We start from the raw sequence: 20,080 nt of genomic DNA on the forward strand, positions 1-20,080 counted from the left end.
ATCACAGATAGAGGGTCATCTGTGAATATTCATATAATCACAAAGAAATGTACTATTCCTGTGATCCCTTATGTACAGGTGGACGGCTCAATGGTCTTCTCAAAACAGGCATGATGAAATTCACAGCTTAGGAGAATGCTAACACAGATAGCCTATAAAATGGCACACATTTTATGACCTTATAACACAGTCATGTGTTTGTCAAAATTGGTGTGTGTGTGTGTGTGTGTATTTACACTTGTGTTAACAGCAGTGGCTCCTCTTCTCTTTAGGTTTCTTTTTTGAGCCAACGGTGTTCACCGATGTGACCGACAGCATGTTCATCGCTAAAGAGGAGTCCTTTGGCCCTGTCATGATCATCTCCAAGTTCAAGGCTGGGTGAGTGTCCGAGTGACGCTTCCTGTCATGATGCTGATCCTGTCTGACAACGTGCCCACGCGGTCTGCTGTCCAGACCACGCTAGCTCAGATTGTAGCTGGCAGCCCCACAGGGCAGACGTGTAATTGGTTGTGTCGCTCATGGTTTTCTTTTGTGTTTTCCCAACCTTGTTTGTCTCTCAAATGTGATATGTGTGAATCAGTTAAGTCAGAATGCTCTGAAAGTTTAACTCTCATTAGCCAAAATGATGCCCTCTGCTGTTTTGTCTGTTTTGTGTCTTGTCGTGTTTGCATGTCTGTGTGTATAAATTCTTTTCTTTTCTTTTTTTTTCTCATTCCCGCTCTCTTCTTTTCCCGACCCCTCAGCGACGTGGACGAGGTTCTTAAGCGAGCCAACGCCACGGAGTTTGGCTTGGCGTCGGGCGTGTTCACCCGTGACATCAGCAAGGCGCTGTACGTGAGCGAAAAGCTGCAGGCAGGCACCGTGTTTGTCAACACCTACAACAAGACGGACGTGGCCTCGCCCTTCGGCGGCTTCAAGCAGTCTGGGTTCGGCAAGGACTTGGGTAAGGATGAATTTTTTTTTTTTTATGCCGTATATTGTATTTCATATTTATACACACATTGTGAATAACTGCAGGATACAGAATTAGAATGAGAAGAAATAGAATTAAATTCAATGACGGTCAGAGAAATTCTACTTGGTAAAAGAACATGAAAGCCATATTTCTTTAGAAAAGATATGCCTCGGCCAGCTTCCAAAAAGATTTGGAACTCATCACAATGCTGGTCCAATCAGTTGCTTCTCTTTGATCATCTTTTTAGTAATGCATTCTGGGAAGTGTGGTTTTCATATATATATATTCTTTCCCTGAGTCCTATCTGTAATTGTCTCCACCAGGACAAGAAGCTCTGAATGAGTACCTGAAGACCAAGGCTGTGACTATCGAGTACTAACGTAGAGGGAAAAGACATACCTCTCCCATCTCTCGGGAAACACTGTTAAACAGACAACTTTGGGTTTCAGTCTTCTTTATACAGTACAGGATTTAAAATCGAGATGCGGCTGTTTAATGTTAATATACTGCTCAGCTATTGGCTGACGTGTACATTTAGGTAGTATAAGAGACACGGATTGGCGGCATCCAAGAAAGTATTTGATTGTGCAGTTAGTTGTAATTGTTAGTGACCTGTCAAGCCACTGCACTCGCACTGTCCTTTTTTTCTTTTCTTTTTTTTTTTGATAGTTTTGATTGTAAGTATGCTTTATTTTTTTAACAATATAAAGAGCTGACTTTCAGTTTCATTGAAAACAAGTTATGAGGTGCTGATGTTGTGTGTATGGAAATGTCAGTGTAACAAATACACTGCAATGGAAATGATTATTGTCAAATAGGTCCTTCACATGATTAAATCAGTTTAAAATGATATTCATGGACTTATGTGGTCTCTAATTTCTTTTAGCATTTCTTTATAATCATATGAACCCCACATTTTGATTTTCTTTTATGGACATTAAATATGGTAGTTTTTTCTTATGTTAAGAAAGCACTGGTATATTTTTTTCAGTTGCTTAATGCATGAATATGTATTTTGACGACTCACATTTTAAGGAATATCATTAAAGCCAGACACCCTTTGACATGAATTTGCTTCAGGGTAAAATCAAATAAAATGCTGATTTGATGATAATCAAATTATTACATTACAGGCATTTAGCAGACGTCTTATCCAGAGCGACTTACAACTTTTACATAGCACTTTCATTGTATCCATTTATACAGCTGGATATTACTGAAGCAATGCAGGTTAAGTACCTTGCTCAAGGTACAACGCAGTGTCCTTACCTGGATTCGAACCGACTTTCGGTTAAGCGCAGTTCCTTACCCACTGTGCCACACTCCGTCCTATATATTTAGTTTATTTATTATATATATATATATATTTTATATATATTATATGTATAATCAATGCAATGGTACCTGAATGTAATACTAAAATTACTTTGGTCAATCTTAATCCAGTGTTTTGTATTTGACAGTTTTGCCAATAAAAGTTACTCTCCTTCAATACAGATAGCATGGTTGGTGCTATCTTGGATGTCTGAAGCAGCACTACTGTGTGCATGCTATATTTGACCGCTGTGAACCTGGCTACTTGCCAGCAACAGTTCATTGCATTTAGTTTCCCTTGTGCATGCTGCACCTGCACGTAGGCCTTGGGGAGAAGCTCCACTATTCTGAAGTAATGTACTGTACCATGTAACTGATCACTAACCGGTTTTACTGGTTGGTGGTGATCTGCAACTTTCACATGTGATTGGGTGGGCTGGGATCTATGTCAGGATCTCTATTCAATCTTCCATGAATAAAGTCCTCACCTTGTTTTATTTTTTTAATCATTATTTGCAGACACCTATCCATCAAAAAGCATTTGACAAATGTTTGAAGATTTAGCCATTACCAAACCCAAGTACAAGGCAGATGATACATTTAAAAAAATATATATATTGCTCTAAAGTAACCCAAGTCATCCATCAGGCCAGAATGTTATTTGCGTGTTTTATTTATCTTTTTTTACGGTGAACTTTTCAATCAATCTGGTCACAGAATATACCATTTGAAAGTGTTAAAGCTCCTGGATTTAGCTCTATAAACTATTTCATGGTGCCAATGTTTTACCAACAACGGTTCTTTATTTTGTAACATGAGGGGTGGCAAAACAGGCTTGGGGGTCCTCACCTTCTATGTGTTTTAGAAATTCACAAATGTCATGAATCAAAGTCAAGTCAGTGTTTTTATCAGGGCAAGTATCCAGCGAACAAAATCCACAGTAATTTTTAGTCCAAAAAACATGCTTACTCGGATAAGCATTGATAAGATGTTATAAATTCCACTTATGTCCACTTATAAATTCTCCTGACAAATTATCATTGTTGTGTGTTTCGCCGTTACATACCTGCCAAAAGTATGAATGCTGTTATCTCTGATTTGGATAGACTCTGAGACAAGATGAGCCCTGCTAGCTTGATGAGTACTGGCCAAGCAAGTTCTTCCCAGTACACAGCCAGCCAATCATGAGCTATTATAGTGAAAACAGAAGCATTTTAGCCAATGAAATTATGTTGGTATAATTTCATGTATAATTGTGTATGGTTTATTAGGCTTGCATGAAAAGACATGCATTGCGTCTCCTGTGTAAACAAACCATAACTTTCTCCATATGCATGCTGAAATCATTACACACCAGCAAGAAAAGTTCTTGAGCCTTTATGCCTAAAAAGGTTGTTGTTTTAAAAACAAAAATTTTTTTAATGTATTTTGTAATGCCTAAGCCTGAACAGAAGACTCAAAATTGGTAGACCTTGGAAGAAATCACTTGTCTGCGTGAATATTTCTGAGGACGACAGTGAAAACAGCTTTGACTCCACAACAGAAGGCATGTCCAATGAAGGACTTGATCCCATTTTATATTGGTGAGCATCTAAATGCATTCTCAAAATATAATGATCATTTAGTACGCTTATAAATAAGGAGTAGGCCTGATTTGGCCAAAAGTAAATGTGGCATGTGAAACTGGAACATGTTGAGGGCATCTGATGAAAAACTTCAACCAATGGACCCAAATCAATGGATGAGTAAACTAGATAGGTAATGTAATTATTTTCTACAATATTCCAGACCTGCTGCTGCCAGAGGTGTTAAGGGGTGCGTAAGGAAAGGGTGGGTCGGAGGGACGGAGTAATTATGACTCTTTAAAAACAAACTCCAAAGTGTTACCTTTCAGAAGAGAGCAGTATTATGCCTGTAGTCAAAAGGGTTCAGGAATAGTAACCATTTTATTTTGCGTATGCTTGCGTATGTGTTAAAAAATACAGAAGGGGTTAAACAATTATATGGCTTCACAAACACATATTTCTTCAAAAGTATGCCCTCCATCGGAAAATAGCCATGTTAAAGACATTACAAGTGATGCACTAATAAATTGGATTTAATACACTGAAAAGATTTTATTAGTATTCTATTTATCTCAGTAAGATAAAATTCTATACTTTATGGTATACTATACATATATATATATATATATATATATATATATATATATATATATATATATATACAATAGATATATTCTGGACTATACTTTTTTTGTCTTTGATTCAAATCTCCATTCATGCCAGGAGAGGAGGCATGCCAGAGGAAGGGAGGAGGGCAGTCAAAAAAGTCAAGGTCGAAGGTCAAGGCACGGCAAAGCACTGTCGAGAGAGATCGCACAACGGGAACCACCGACGATCAGAATGAGCCACTGTGCCTGCAACCACCTCCTCTGTGGCCCTGAAAAAAATCTGCCCAAGAGAAATCTAAGGCAGCCATGGTCCAGACTGAGGTTGAGTCTACTGCAGCCATTGGCTTTCAGGTGCTGTTCCCCTACCTGCTGGCTGGGATGGGCATGGTGATGGCAGGTATGGTGCTGGACAGTGTACAGGTAGGTCCGGTTAGCCTTTCCCCAGTTACCTGACTCTTATTGTGATTATTCAATATAACTTATGTCACACTAAACTGTGTACTTTACCTTTAAGTAGTGAATCCAAGTGGGTATTGTGTATTCTCCGATTCTAGCTTCTCTGCCACTGGGTTTGGTATGAAATTTCTTTTTCAGCTAATAAATTTGTTTTTACCAGTTCTTACCCGCTTTTTGTGTGGCATGTGGCTTAAACCATTCCAAAGTCCTGATACATTTTAAAGGCTTTTTAAGTGAAGTGAGGTATTTGGACAGTGCGAGTCCCAGGCCACTGTGTCCTGCCAGGTCTGATAAGTCAACCCAATGGCATGCCAGAACAGACTACACTCAGCTCTGTGGCACTCAGTGGCACACAGTCACATTGCGCTCGTGACATGAGTATTCTGGGAACAGAAGTCACCCAACGTGCTTCAAAAGAAAATAAAACTACTTGAAGACCCTTTGAAATAAAAACAATCATTTCTTTATAGGTATATTATGCACTGAGATCCAACTAAAGCAAATGATATAATGCCTGTTTTATTAATTTTATATTTTAAGTGAGTTTCTTTCATAAAATTTGAAAAACGTAAGATCCTGCAATTTAGTTTTGACGCCTGTAGAGGACATAAGTCTCTGGTATTACTCTCAGGAACCATGGCTATGAAGAACATCTATTATGCTGAAAACTAAGGTACACTCAACAAAATTAAGTAATATTCTTGAAAATATTTTTCAATATTTGTCATCCAAGATACTTGTATTATGTCCAAAAAATGTATATACATGAACTTTTTTTCTTTCTGGTCTCAGGAGGATATGTTATCTTTATCTTATGGTTTGTTGTAAGCTTTACATGCAAGGAAGAAAATGCACGGGGTTGACATACAGAGTCACAGGGCTGACGTGCAGCTTGTGCTGGTCATCGGCCTGTCACTGCGCTGAGTAATCACTGACAAGCCTCCAGCCATCCACTTACACTCTGCTCAACAGAACACAACCTCCCAACCTGCAGGGACCCCACTGCTGATAACAGCAAGAGAGAGAGAGCACAGAGAGAGGATTCATAAGGGGGGCAGAAAGATGGGAAGAGAGAGGAAGGGAACTAGAGAATGGCAACAGAGAGAGACCAAAGCAGCGGTATGTGGTTCTAGAGCAATAGAGGTGAGACGCCAATCAACTGGATGTGGATATAAAAGAATAGAGGTATAGAGAGGTGAGAGACTGAGGCTTTTGATCGGAAAAGGAATTGACTGCACACCTCAGAAAAGGCGAGAAATAGTCTTGACCAGTGATAGCAGAGTTACTCCTGAAGGTGGCATCTGTTTCTGACAGGTACTGCACCTGTCCTCACTGGAGTAGGAGGAGAGAGAGAAACCAGAGAGGGAGAGAGAGAAAGAGGGAGTTTGTCACAGAGAAGAGAGTGCCTCCCGTGTAGTCTGCTCGGTCTGCAGTCTAGCAGGGAGCTGAAACAGTGGCTCTGTGTCACCCTGTCACCTGGATCCAGAGAGCCCCCCTTCTGCAGTCACACAAGGAGGCGCAAGTCCTGTCACTGAGACAACGGCGAAGACTCAAGGCTGACAGCCGGGAGAAAGAGGCCCCCGCGGGACCTATTCAGGCATTTCTGAGTCGGGTTGGCCAGAGACTTGCCTGTCTCTCAGCTTCCAAGGCATGAAGTGTCACCGATGGGAACAAAAGCCATGAAAAAGCGACAGCTCATTTCCCTGGTGTTCACCAGTGGGTGATAGAGGGCTCTGCGTGCATCGGAAACTGATGTAAAGCCAAAGGCTGACTCACACTCTCTTCTCTTTACGTGGAAGACAGCACAGGCACAAAAAAAGGAGAGGAACTTTCTGGAACACCTTGGTCTACATGCTGAATGGACTGAGCGGAATCCAAGTTTGCATTGTTTGTTATTCTTGATGTTAGGCAGAGCAAGGCTGTAATTGCTTGGCAGAGAACTTTCAGCTTTCGGGCAACAGAGGATGAGATAATGGCGCCTTCCATGCAGGTCACTAAGCTGGAGCTTGAGCTGTGCTACGAGGGTCGCAAACTTCGGGGCGTCACCTGCAAGTTCACGCGCGCCGCTCACGGCTTCCTCCCGGAGAGCTCCTGCGCCATAGCCGGCCAGGTCCTGCTGCCCTACCTGGTGGCCGGGCTGGGCATGGTGGCCGCCGGCATGATCGTGGATGCTGTGCAAGTACGGCCATTTTTCAGGGTTGTGCACGCGTGTTTGTCCGTCTGTGCACCTGTGTCCACGTTGGTGTGTGCGTGCATCTGCGAGACTGCCACAAACATGCACATCTTCTATGTCAGTCTGCCCGTATCAGTCGTGTTTAACCATTTATTATTTCTGCAGGAATGCCTTGATACAAGTCATTATTTTAGCGTATTAATGGTTTATAGTAGATTAATTGCAGTGATTCTGTCATTTACAACTGTTACAAAACAGTCCATCTATATACACTATTCTGTTTAGGTACAGCTCAGTATGTCTGAGTGGGTGTGGTTCCCTCAGATTAGAAGGGAGTGAATGATTCACTGAGTGCACTCAGCATGCGTCAGGTCACGAGGAACAGGGCAGCGAAGAGAAGGGCGCGTGCTCCATTGAACAGCTCCCCGTCCCGACTAGTTCTAGTGTGTGCCATTTTAAAAATATCCTCCCGCAACAGCCTGGCACGGCTTGACTCCTCAATGATTTATTTGACGACTGCTTTGAGGAGAGGCAGCAGTGGGCTTTCAGCCAACATTGAGAGCACAAGTTGTTTGCATTTAAATTACAAAAAAAAGCAGCTTGAGCCACTGAAATTGTGATTGAAATCACAGGTGGTGTTTGGGAGCAATCACCCAAAGACAGAGTAAGACAGAACTCTGCGCACTTCAGTTGTAGAAATCACTTCGTTTCAGTCTGTTTTTGCTTGTTTTGTAACTTTATTCATCTTCGAGTTTGCACCTGCATTCTTCTACCTCTCCTGAGAGTTTGAGAGCAGGAAGTGCAGGAGAGGGTGACAGAGGCAGTGAAATATTCAAAATGGCTGGGTTAGGACAGATAGATGGAGGATGTGCAGAGAAAGAGAATTAATATTTCTGCTCAGTCTTACTCAGTCTGGAAAGAGGAAAGGATTGGGCTACCTCCTCAGAGTGGGTGTGACGTGATGGGGTCTTGTCAGCAGGCACTGGGAGCTGTAGCCAAGCCTTGAGAGCAGTCAAAAATAGCTCTCACCATTTGTGTACTTAAGTGCACTCACTTATCTGTATGTGGATTTAATTATATACATATCTGTTTGCCTCATTTCATTTTTGGCACATGCTCTTTATTTGACATGCTAGTAAATCCGGTGAGAGGTCTTGTCCACACAGCGTAAGTAACTTGTGAAAAAAGAAAAGGTGAACCGTTAACAGCTAACTTCTTGCCATATTTTAATGTGCAAATAAACCTACAAGAACTTTAGGAACTTGTATAACAGTAGGCCTATGACCTAGATGTGTAAGCTATTACTGTATAAACTAGTCAATAAGGTCAACCATTTATTTGGTGTTCATGGTCTGTATACTTTATTCTTTTAATGGCAGTAAGAAACAATGTAGATTGATTGATGTGAAACAAATTACATTTTGCATGCTTGATTCAGGACCAACATCAAAATGGAAAAACACCTGGTCTTGAGCCAGCAAACTGCCAGAGCAACTTTTCCAGAATGCTCTTATTCAAATATAACCCCTAAATAGAAAATTTCAACAACATTGCAGGATATGGCTGCACATGTTAAAAGGGCTTCAGACTGATATATATATATATATATATATATATATATATATATATACAGTACAGTTATATTTATGGAATTTAAATAAGAGTCACACATTTGAAATTGCAATGCATAATGTGCTGTCGAAGGCATTGTGAAAGTGTAAATAAATGCTAATTTTATCTTTACCATCAAATCATGCATTCATTCTCCTTTGAATTACACCCCTTCTGTCCTGCTTCTATGGCTGTCTGCTAGCTACTCCTAACTTATTATGAAAGGTCAAGAGTCATTTTATTGCACTTAAGAGATACAGTTCCTCTCAGCAATTGTAGGCATTCTTCGACAGACCTGTAATTATCTTTGAATTTTTCCCTTAAAATATTAATTGTCTCAATGTTTCTATATGAGTTATAGACACCAGTATTGCCAGAATACAGGACAACACCTTGTAGACCCAGTGTATCTTGTGTTACACAGATAATTGTACATTGTTCTTTGGCATTTATTCCAAGTGTGAATTAAATACTAGGAAACAAACGTAGGGACAGATATTTTCTCTGAGAGAAATAATCCAGAATTATTAGTATACTTATAAGAAAGTATAACTTGATTGGTAAATGGGCTGCATTTATATAGTGCTTTAATCCAAAGCACTTTACAATTGATGCCTCTCATTCACCCATTCACACACACACTCACACACCAACAGTGAAAGGCTGCCATGCAAGGTACCAATCAGCTCGTTGGGAGTAATTAGGGGTTAGGTGTCTTGCTCAGGTACACTTCGACACACCCAGGGCGGGGGATCGAACCGGCAACCCTCCGCCAGACGACCGCTCTTACCTCCTGAGCTAATGTCGCCCCCATGATTGAAGTGTAACTAGGTGGTTACAAATGGATACTTTCTAGCTGTTCATTTAAAACTGTTGTAGCCAGATATAATGAGTTGTTTCTTCAGAGAACAACCTTAAACTGCCATATATATGCACATGTGCATTTGCGTGTTGCCTTTAAATCCAGAATTTCCGAACCTCAGATATTCTTTACACTGTTGTTTTTCAGCACTGGGAGGTTTTTAAGACCATTACGGAGGTGTTTATACTTGTGCCAGCCCTGGTGGGACTGAAAGGGAACCTGGAGATGACCCTAGCCTCTCGGCTCTCAACAGCAGTGAGCAAAAACTATACTATTATCAGTGTACTCATTCTCCCACTATCACTGTATCGAACCACAGCGAGCACAGACAACCGTTATTATTGCCATTGTCACTGGCAGTTTAAAATGTGCCATACCGCATACTGTAACTTTTTTTTTTTCATTTTGATGGATGAGAAATCATATTTATTCAACAACCAGGCTGAAATGCATTCTTTGAACACATTTATGATTAAATGTGTGTTTCAGTGGAAATTGAGAAACATACATAAGACCAATATGTCCAATGTCTTATGTCCAAAAAGTGAGAAAAAAAATCATTTTTTTCTGTTTTACATCGTGAATGTCTTCAAACACATTTCCTTTTGTTTATTTAACTTTGGTTGTTCAACAATTATAATTTTGCATCCAACTGAATGACATAATTACATGTTTGGAATTTTTTTCTTTTTTTCACATTTTGGACATAATACAATAGTTTTCATTCAGCTGTTCTTGCACTGAAAGAGATATTTAACCATAAATGTTTTAAAACGCACTCTACTCCTTCGCTCTTTCTCTCTCTCTCTGTCTGTATCTCTCAGGCAAACACTGGGCAGTTGGATGACCCAAAACAGCAGTGGAGAATGGTTTTTAGTAACCTAGCCCTCATCCAGGTAACCACACGTAACCTTTTCATGCAGACAGATACACTGGACTTACTTTTTCATACCAGCAGGGAGAAGATAATCAAGATTATTTGATCTTACTTAAGTAGGGTATTCTGCCTATATTGCAGACTGTCTTACATATCACTTGCTCCCTTTCTCACTTTTTTGCCACAAGTTGAATTCAGCATATTGACAGAAATATGTTCATTCCAAAGCCTTTTGTAAGGCCTGTATAAACTGACAAACTGTTCACCACCATAATCTTGTAAGCCCCATTAATTTTCCTCATTATTCACTCAGTCGAAAACCCGGAAACCAGTAAAACCCAGAAACCAGTGTTCTTATGTAATTCTTATGGGTATAGCATAGATAATGTTACAAATTGAAAAACACCACTGTTAATTTGGCCTAAATATTAGGCTTGTGGCTAATGTAAATAAATTTATTTGAAATCAAACCCTGAGCTGATCTATGTGTACTGTAATTGCCCACAATGTTTAACTAAGCAAATGTAAGTAATCAGTATGGTTTTAACCTTTTAGTTTTAAATTTACCATAAACCCACTCTATTATATACAAGGTACAGGCCAGGGCAGGCCAATGTCTGAGCCCAGTGCAATGTGAGTGTGAAAAAAACCTACCTGTAGAATAAATCACACAATTTTATTGTATTTATCTATTCTCACTCAATTTTATTTATTTACTCTTAAATGTAAACAGGTACACATTGATTTCATATGTGATGTGCTATAAAATAATTAGTGTTTCTTTATGAACATATTGTTGATTTTAGTGTTGTATAGCTTTAGCAGTATTTCCCAATATGTTATGTAAATAAATCTGAATTTGAATTTGCTTTTCATTGGCTGGCAGGTGCAGGCCACCGTAGTGGGCTTCCTGGCCGCCCTGTCTGCGGTGGGGCTGGGGGCGCTGTCCAGAGGAGGGGTGGAGCTGGACCAGGCTGCAGTGCTGTGCGCTAGCAGTGTTACCACTGCTTTTGTAGCGGCCCTGTCCCTGGGTAAACTCACACCCCACTGGCCCTTAGATTTAGGCCTGGGGCCTTATTTATAAAACGGTCTTGCAATCAAATTGTGCCTAACCAGTAGCTTAAACATATAACCATGACTATAGTATTTCACACTTTGACGTGGATATGGTCGTATCTATATGTAAAGTTTAAAATTGAAGTCAATTACTTGCAAGCTACTGCACATTTGAGGGCTGCACGCGAAGCCCCAAAGTGGGCTGTGTTTACACTTTAAGAATAACATTTAACAGATAATCAATTTTAAACACGACAAGAGCAAGAAATGTTTTATACCTTATTTAGAGGAAAATGGCTGTTACTGGCCAACTCACGAGAAGGGGCAATAATAAAGCACGTTCACGTTCAATATCATGTGAGATTTATGTAGCACAAGTAGAGTACATGGTTGAAAGTGACACATGCAGATGCTGATCTGTCTGTCAACAGAGAATCACTCCATAAACAGAGCATGTGCGATGGCATCTCTGCCTGCTGCAGGCGTGTACATCAGTGCTAATGACGTACAAAAACAGGGCTAAGTAGAGTTGTCACCTCATGTTACCCCTAACCGGCACCCAAACTGTCCCCGCAGGCCTGGTGATGGTTGGGGTGATCATAGGCTCCAGAAGGGTGGGCATCAACCCAGACAATGTGGCCACGCCCATTGCTGCCAGCCTGGGTGACCTCATCACCCTGTCCCTGCTGGCGGGGGTCAGCAGCGTGCTTTTCAAGCGCAGAGGTGAGTTAATGCTGGTGCTGGAAGGGTGTTCATACAGTGCATAAGGATTTGCTGTAGTTAATTTCCCAGCATATCTCCAGAAATGCTCTAGAACTGGCTTGTTCTAGAGCTACAAAATTTGGTACACAGACATGTACTTGTAAAGGACAAATTTACCTCAAGGGCCAATAATGTCTGCAATATAGAATTTTTTTGCCATTTTAACTGAATTGTAATGAAGCATTTTTTTCGCTCAGTAAAGTTTGCAAATGCAAAAATGAAAGGGTATGAAAAAATATGGCCAAATGATGAACCACTGAACTTTCATGAGGGCTGGACTTAAATGCTCAAATTTCCCAAAGGATTGACATCATGTGCCATAATTTGGTAATGATACTGGCATTCATAACAGGACTTTATACCCATAGCACTGGCCCATGAAACCACTTGGTGGCGCCACCAGTTGTTAAATATTCAATATTTTAACCTCAGAAACACTGCATGCACTTATTATTATTACACAGCATGCAGGCTTTCTATATGGGTGTGTGTGTGTGTGTGTGTGTTTGCATGTGTGTGAATTTCTGTATATGAAATCTTCAGCAAATACATGTTATTGTTGTCATGGTATCTGTTCAGAAACAAGACTGGAGAAGTGGTCCTTACACTGTTGAACCAGCAGGGGTCAGTCAGAGCACAGTGTTTCCAGAATGCCTACTCGCAAATGAGGAGAATATCCATCCATTGCTTCTCCACTTAAGTTCGGGGCTTGAAATCAACAGTTTGATTTTGGCCACATTTTACACCTTGTAAACACACACAAGCTATACTGTATTGCCCCTGGTTGTCCTAAATGAAAACAATTTGAAGCCTTTACAAATGGTTCATGCGAAAACAATTTATTGTTATGTTGGTGACAATGAAATCATGTAAAAAATTCTGTGGCCTGTGGTGGCGTGTGTGTGTTCCTTCTGCTGCCATGTATGGATGTGTGCTTCTTTGCATGCGTGTGGGATTCAATCATATTCTTGTGCGAGAGATTTTCATGCAGTGAAATGTGAAATAATGTACTGTAACATACTGTAGCTCCGAGCTGAAATCCCCATTCTTACCCTCTTTACCTGTATGTTGTAGAGGTGTGGTACCTGTCCCCTCTGGTCTGTGGTCTCTTCCTGATGCTGATTCCGCTCTGGGTGGTCATCGCCCGGCGTAACACACAGATTCGGGTGGTTCTGAGGTCTGGTTGGCAGCCTGTCATAGTGGCCATGTCCATCAGCAGGTGCTGGAGATGCTGTGTGCTGTGTCAGTCTCTGCTGAATACAACACTCCCACAATGCACTAGGGCCAGCTACATTCACCAGTGGTTCCTAAGTGCTGCGCATCAGGGGCCACTGGTGGGCGTTGAGAATTGAGAAGGATCGAGAGATATGATGTGAAACTCCTCCCATAGATATTCACAGTAATTGAACTTAAAATATCATGTAAGACTCCTGCCACAGCTGTTCATAGTAGTCAAACTAAACACTTTCTTTTACATCTCTGGAATAGTCATTCACATTCACACTAACTGAACTGAATACCACACTTATTCATTCATTCATTCATTAATTGTGACACATGTTCAGTTCACATTTGATTTAAATTGTGTGTTGTTAACCAGAACATGTATTCAGCTAATAAATGTATTATAATGTTTGGCAGCTTTTGGTGTGTACTTACTATACTGCAACAGGAAAGAAAACTAGGCTGCACAGCACTGTAAGACTGCACAGCACTGCACAGCACCCCACACCTATTCTTATCTACTTTTCTTTTCTGCTCTGTTGCAAAAATCTAGCACCACAGCATTAAACATGGTAATTCAGTAAACTAGACGGAACTGTGGAAGGAACTAGACTTTAATAAACAAACTGGTGTGTTTTGGTGTATAAGAATGAAACATATTTCAATATACTAATGTGTGCTTCAGTAAGGCTAGTGTGGTGTGTTGTGGTGAGCTATACCAATCTGCATTTTAGCAAAATAGATGAAATTTCATTTCACTTGACTTTTGCAAAAAATAGGAGTCAGTTTGGAAATCTGATTAAATTGTTTTTCAAAGAATCTGACACAGCTTGTATTCCAGTAAAGTAAGTCAGTTTGTATTTCTATCCATTACATCTAACCATAATTTAGGATACAGAAAAGAAGGTAATTCCATAAATTTACCAAATTGAATTTCAATAAATGAAATCAAGCTGCGCTTCAGTATAAACTCAAATTGTATTTCAGTTAAATGAACCCAACTGTTTGGCAGTAAGTAGGTCAGGCTGTTTTGTCAAGAGGGGCACAGGCAGAAAGCTCCCACGGAGTTTTCCCAACCTAAAATTCCTCTGTTTACATAGCTCCAGTGGATTCACTTAGCCCAAGATCAAGCTCTTATTTCTCCAGATGAAAAAAAGCTTGAAGCTCACCTCAGTATGACAGCGCCCCCTGCGGTCTTGGCTGCCTGTAGAGGGAGTCGGACCATCGGGGGCACCCTCACACTGAAGCGAGCTTCAAGCTTTTTTTCTGTCTCGGTGTCTGTCGACTAACTACCAAGTCTTCTGATTGCAGTTTTGGGGGCCTAATCCTGGACAAGACTGTAAGCGACCCCAGCTTTGTGGGAATGGCTGTCTTTACCCCTGTCATCAACGGTAAGTAGACGCAAGATATTAACACAAGGCAAACATCACAAGGTATGAACTAATGGCATTCCTCAAGCAATAAAGGGTATCTTATATTGCACTCATTGTTATTATCACTACCTCCAACACTTACCCACATTGAGTTTGCTTAGAGTTGAAAAAGAGCTTGTTGGTTTTGGCATTCCCCTACATGCCCCCCCCCCCCCCCCATCCCGACTCTGACAAGGGTGGGTGGGTAGTGGAAACCCACTCCGAATGGAACAGCTGTCTTGCTGGAGTGCTTTCCTCTCTGACGCTAGTACAGATGTGGAGATAATGCGCCTGCATTGTGCATGACCATTGTGCCTCTCAAATAGGAACCACTCCTACTCCGGAGGGGACAACGCCCTGCTGGCCACTGTATGCTTTTAAGCAGACATAATGCGGAAAACGTTATGGTTTTTAACCAAAATATATCAATAAGGGAGAGAGCACACACCCTAGGTAATGACATGCAGGCAATCTGACGACGCAAACGAGCAGCTAAAATCATGAAATGACAAAGCCTTCATTGTTGTTCCCATTTTGTTGAGTTTAGTTCAGTCAATTAGCCGAGTCAAAAGCCCATGCATGTTTTCCATCAGAAAGTCCAAGGAATTAAAGGGAGGCTTTGGGTAATGATGAGAATGCTGCATGTTTGGTAGGAAGGAGGAAGGAGTCTATAAGAGACAGTGGGCAAATGCTCAAAATCTAAAGTTTGGAAAAGGCGCTGAGGCAGGATAACAATGAGGCATGTGTAAAGATGAATTATGAATTATGAAAGTGAAGCAACCTGTTTCATATTTCCTCTTCTCTGCTGATCCATGCTTCCCTCTTTTTCTCCATCACCCATGTCTCTCGCTCACACACCCCCTGGTCTCTTGTCAAAGCCGTAGATACAGTAATGCTAGCCTCTCTTGCGGCCGTGTCAGAGAGTTTGCTCAGGGCTGCTGAAGCGTGCGTATCAGATGGGGGCCACGGTAGTTACTACATGAAAGGGTTGGAGCAGTTTTCTGGGCCCAGCCATGGATTTATTCACCCCTTTCTTTAATTTCAAAGACAGTTTTTTGCCTCACCAGTGCTTTTGAGCGCAGTGGGTTGGGGATGGGGAGGAGTTAGATGGGCTGTTTCCGTGGCCGGGATTGGCTGGGGCCGAAGGGTCTGTACAGACCCGCAGGCTGTGGAACATCTGTCCCAAGTCTGAGCCCTCCCTCCATCAAAAGGGCCAACTGATACATATGGTTCTGTGATCTAAGTCAGTAAAAGATAAAGGGCACTGCTCTGCTCATAATATATCTGTTGTAAGTGTCTGATTAAATTCACGACAAGAGAATATTTAGGTCAACGTGATGTTATTTTGTCGTGCATTTGCTCAGACAGTAAAAAAAAAAGTGGTACAGCCTTTATTTAGGCATACGTGATGTTGTGAGTTCGGGAACTGCCTCTTTTGGTCAGCATCTAGAATAAATAGTTTAATCCACAATTAAACTTGTGTGGATTTTACAAACGACACTTAACCTGCAGATGTGAATCTGGTCAGGCCCGAGACATACCCTGCGTATGCATGCAAAGCGCTGGGCCGATGCAGTGCAAATGCACAGCCCGTTTATTCATACTCAACATGGGTTCTTAAGTCCCTGTGGAGGTAATAAACCTGAGGGCGGTCCAGGGCAGTTGTGAAAAGACTGAGCGGAAGAAAGCGCAAATCGAAGATGATGGCTTCATCCTGTTGTCGCCTGCTATAGCGCCCCTTGCTGCGACTCTTGACACTGCAGCTGGCGCTTGTGTTGTGTTAAGAATTTCAGGTGACACATTTTCGAACACAACGATGGCTGAAATAGACTTAACTCAAGCGTAACTTTCTTTCGTAGGGTACATTTCAGGCCTTACTGGCTCCAGTTGGGTTGCTAATTAGCTTATGGATCTTTCTTTTTAGGAGTTGGAGGAAACCTGGTGGCTATACAGGCTAGCCGCATATCCACCTACCTGCATTTCTGGAGTGTTCCAGGGGTTCTGCCCTACAAGATGAGGCAGTACTGGCCCAACCCCTGCATCACCTTCTTTTCCTCAGGTTCGAGTCTTTCAACCCTGCACATGCTGCAGTGTCCACGCTGCACACCCCTACTGCCCACACTGCACACCACCCAGACCCCTACTGCACACACTGCACACCACCCAGACCCCTACTGCCCACACTGCACCCCACCCAGACCCCTACTGCACACCACCAGACCCCTACTGCACACCACCCAGACCCCTACTGCACACCACCCAGACCCCTACTGCCCATACTGCACACCACCCAGACCTTTACTGCCCACACTGCACACCACCCAGACTCCTACTGCCCATACTGCACACCACCCAGACCCCTACTGCCCACACTGCACACCACCCAGACCCCTACTGCCCACACTGCACACCGCCCAGACCCCTACTGCCCACACTGCACACCGCCCAGACCCCTACTGCCCACACTGCACACCACCCAGACCCCTACTGCCCACACTGCACACCACCCAGACTCCTACTGCACACCACCCAGACCCCTACTGCCCACACTGCACACCACCCAGACCCCTACTGCCCACACTGCACACCGCCCAGACCCCTACTGCCCACACTGCACACTGCCCAGACCCCTACTGCCCATACTGCACACCACTCTCTTGCCACCTCCAAATGCCATAAGTATAAAGCAAAAAGAACAAATTTCACTATATTTTTGGAGGGCACTGTAAGCATCTGTCAAATGAAAACATGCAAATACAGAAGAAGCACAGTTTATGGCAAGAGCAGGCGATTCAGTCTGTTCAGTTTGCCTCACGTTTTGAAAAACTCCAGACTAGCTAAAGCTAGTCCCCAGCAGCCCCAGAGTCTCTGAATGCTCCCTAACGGCCCCCTGCCCTCTCGCAGGTGTGAACTCCAGGTCGGCGCGGGTGCTGTTCCTCCTGGTGGTGCCAGGCCACCTGGTCTTCCTCTACACCATCCACCTGCTGCAGGGCGGGCACACCTCCCTCACGCTGAGCTTCACCTGCTGCTACCTGTGTGCTACCCTGCTCCAGGTATCCATTTATAACCATACTCTTTGAATATCCAGTTAAATGCTTTATCTGTCTGCTAATGCAGAAGGGCTTTTGATTCAAGTTTCCATGTGATGATAGTACATTTGATATAGAATGTTTTATAATTTTGGAATTTCATGACAAGGTTTTGATACATTGAGAAAATATTTTGTGCCTAATTTGCACCAGTGAATTGGCTGGAAACACAATTACTTGAATAGCAACATGTACATGTAGAACATGGTAATACTCCTCAAATGCTAGCATTTCACTTGAAGGATTACTCCTTATACAGGGCCGTACCTTCATTACTGCACTGGATCTTATTTGGTGAGTGGAAGAGCGCCCCCTACAGGACCACCACCACCGCTTCCAGCAGCAGCTGCTTTTTTTCCAGAAGTCGCCCATACAATACTAACCCAGCCCAGTTCTCTCTACTTAAGTTCAACAGTATGACATTGGAAGGTCACAGGGAGGTATCCCTGTAGGTCCCTACTTTTTGTAATAAGTGCTGGGGGCCCTTTAATGACCACATTGTGTCAGGTCCTTGATTTAACATCTCATCTGATGCACAGACTGCACCAGCGGCCAGGCAGTCTGTACAGTGCGGGCTGGTCTCCGCCCACGGTCCAGACTGCTGTGATATTCTGCAGTCCATGTGGCCCAGAGCTGCAGTCACCTGGGCCGAGAGGTTCGTCTGGTTGTAGCAACGAACCGCCAGCCGAACCTCTGGATTTCTTCTTGCACCGCACTCTTGGCTTTGCCCTAACACACAAACTTAAACCAATATGTTCCCAAAACCAGTCCCAGCAGCAGCCTGTTTGATTAAATTACATCACACTGCCTGTTTTTGTTGTCAATTTTGTGTATGGTTTTCCTATTTGAAGAGGGATCTTTTGTCTATTCTGATTTGTCTGACAAGACAAGCAGGGAACACAAAGGTTTTTCAGAATGCAGGGCGTGCATGTCAGTGTTCATCTAAGAAGTTTCTTTGTTTAACATAGCGATAAAAAATGGGTGAACTCTGACCTCGGTGCAGGTGGGGATCCTGCTGTACGTGGCTGACCTAATTGTCCGTCTGATGTGGAGGCGGGGCCTGGATCCTGACAACTTCTCCATCCCGTACCTGACGGCGCTGGGGGACCTGCTGGGCACCGGCTTCCTGGCTCTGTGCTTCCGCACGGCGATGCTGGCGGAGGGGGCGGGGCTCTGAGGCCTGGGTGGGCCTACCTGGCTTCTCTCCTCTCGGACGCTGACCCTGCTGACCCTGACCCTGCCGACCCTTCCTCACGTGCGCTGCTTTCCACGCATGAGTTTCTCTTTGCTTCCTGTGCCTCCAGCAGTGCCATCTCAGACTAAACTGCGCCAATGACCTTACAGACGAGGGGACACACGCATGGCCTTCATCTGCTCATGGCTGCCACATGCAGCGGGACATTATTAAGCTGAATGAAAATAGGACATTTACCTGCAGGACTGAGCAGGATAGAAGGATAGAAGCAGTCTATACAGTATTGCAGCACAACTTTGTATACACTTGAAGGTAGTGTACACTATAATAATTGGGGTGAACACATGCCACCCTCTCTTCTTCATGCAGGATCTACCTGTACCAGATGTATTGTATTGGAAGGCTATGGCAGTATTTTTCAGAAATTATGACAAATTTTATTCATTTATGTATGCGTGTGTGTGTATTATCATTTACAACAGTTTCTAAATATCCTTCTCAGTTTGTGAGTATTTAGAGCACTTGGTTCTCATCCCCCATTTTGTGATAACACAAAGAGAAGGCTCAGGACACAGGGGAATGCAGGACTCTTGTAGTTACCACAATACTAAACTGAGGAGCAACTTCATATCCTGTATTTATACCGAGACAAGATTATTAACTTGACATGACTCATTGAGCAAGCTTGTATTTCTTATGTACAATGGTGGCAATATGGCACTTGTTTCAATAATAGCCACCATGGTTCAGAATAAAGAGGTCAGCTTGTCTACATGGACAACTATTCAGATTTTAAAAACTGTATATATATTTTGTCCGATAAATGTTTCACTCTGTTCCACAGTGTTTGTTTTTTATTTATTTTTCTATCCATTCTATGTCTATTCGCATCAAAAAAGGGTGCATTTAATGAGTGCCTGC

General features: G+C 42.6%; 2 protein-coding genes across 8 annotated transcripts in view; both read left to right on the forward strand.

Moving 5' to 3' along the window:
- aldh1l1 (aldehyde dehydrogenase 1 family, member L1) overlaps window positions 1-1,805 on the forward strand; it is a 55,291-nt gene extending 53,486 nt beyond the window's left edge. For all 4 annotated transcript variants that reach the window (XM_064304834.1, XM_064304836.1, XM_064304833.1 and 1 more), the window contains 3 exons: window positions 273-378; window positions 744-943; window positions 1,279-1,805. In XM_064304834.1, the coding sequence (XP_064160904.1) occupies window positions 273-378; window positions 744-943; window positions 1,279-1,334 (362 nt within the window). In that variant the 3' untranslated portion in view covers window positions 1,335-1,805. The remainder of the gene's footprint in view (window positions 1-272; window positions 379-743; window positions 944-1,278) is intronic.
- A 2,826-nt stretch (window positions 1,806-4,631) lies between these two features.
- On the forward strand, window positions 4,632-20,002 carry LOC135237498 (solute carrier family 41 member 1-like). 4 transcript variants are annotated; one of them, XM_064304667.1, is made up of 11 exons: window positions 5,798-7,077; window positions 9,692-9,799; window positions 10,369-10,440; window positions 11,308-11,452; window positions 12,054-12,200; window positions 13,314-13,458; window positions 14,775-14,854; window positions 16,800-16,934; window positions 17,780-17,928; window positions 18,224-18,258; window positions 18,968-19,100. In XM_064304667.1, exons 1-11 carry the CDS (start codon window positions 6,871-6,873, stop codon window positions 18,996-18,998), a joined length of 1,254 nt encoding a protein of 417 aa, XP_064160737.1. In that variant the 5' UTR covers window positions 5,798-6,870; the 3' UTR covers window positions 18,999-19,100. The 4 variants fall into 4 exon arrangements, with proteins under 4 accessions (XP_064160736.1, XP_064160738.1, XP_064160737.1 ...); XM_064304666.1 differs by lacking the exons at window positions 5,798-7,077; window positions 18,224-18,258 and adding an exon at window positions 4,632-4,862 and having other exon boundaries at window positions 18,968-20,002; XM_064304665.1 differs by lacking the exon at window positions 18,224-18,258 and having other exon boundaries at window positions 5,802-7,077; window positions 18,968-20,002.
- Window positions 20,003-20,080: the final 78 nt, after the last annotated feature.

This window comes from Anguilla rostrata, chromosome 13 (genome assembly GCF_018555375.3).
Source record: "Anguilla rostrata isolate EN2019 chromosome 13, ASM1855537v3, whole genome shotgun sequence".
Lineage (NCBI taxonomy): Eukaryota > Metazoa > Chordata > Actinopteri > Anguilliformes > Anguillidae > Anguilla > Anguilla rostrata.

What these genes read in the sequence shown, in the direction of transcription:
- LOC135237498 (XM_064304665.1), top strand. Translation starts at nt 6,871, where the DNA reads ATGGCGCCTTCCATGCAGGTCACTAAGCTGGAGCTTGAGCTGTGCTAC. An exon ending in CTTTACCCCTGTCATCAACG is followed by an intron (nt 14,855 to 16,799) that starts GTAAGTAGACGC and finishes CTTTCTTTTTAG; the next exon opens with GAGTTGGAGGAAACCTGGTG. An exon ending in CATCACCTTCTTTTCCTCAG is followed by an intron (nt 16,935 to 17,779) that starts GTTCGAGTCTTT and finishes GCCCTCTCGCAG; the next exon opens with GTGTGAACTCCAGGTCGGCG.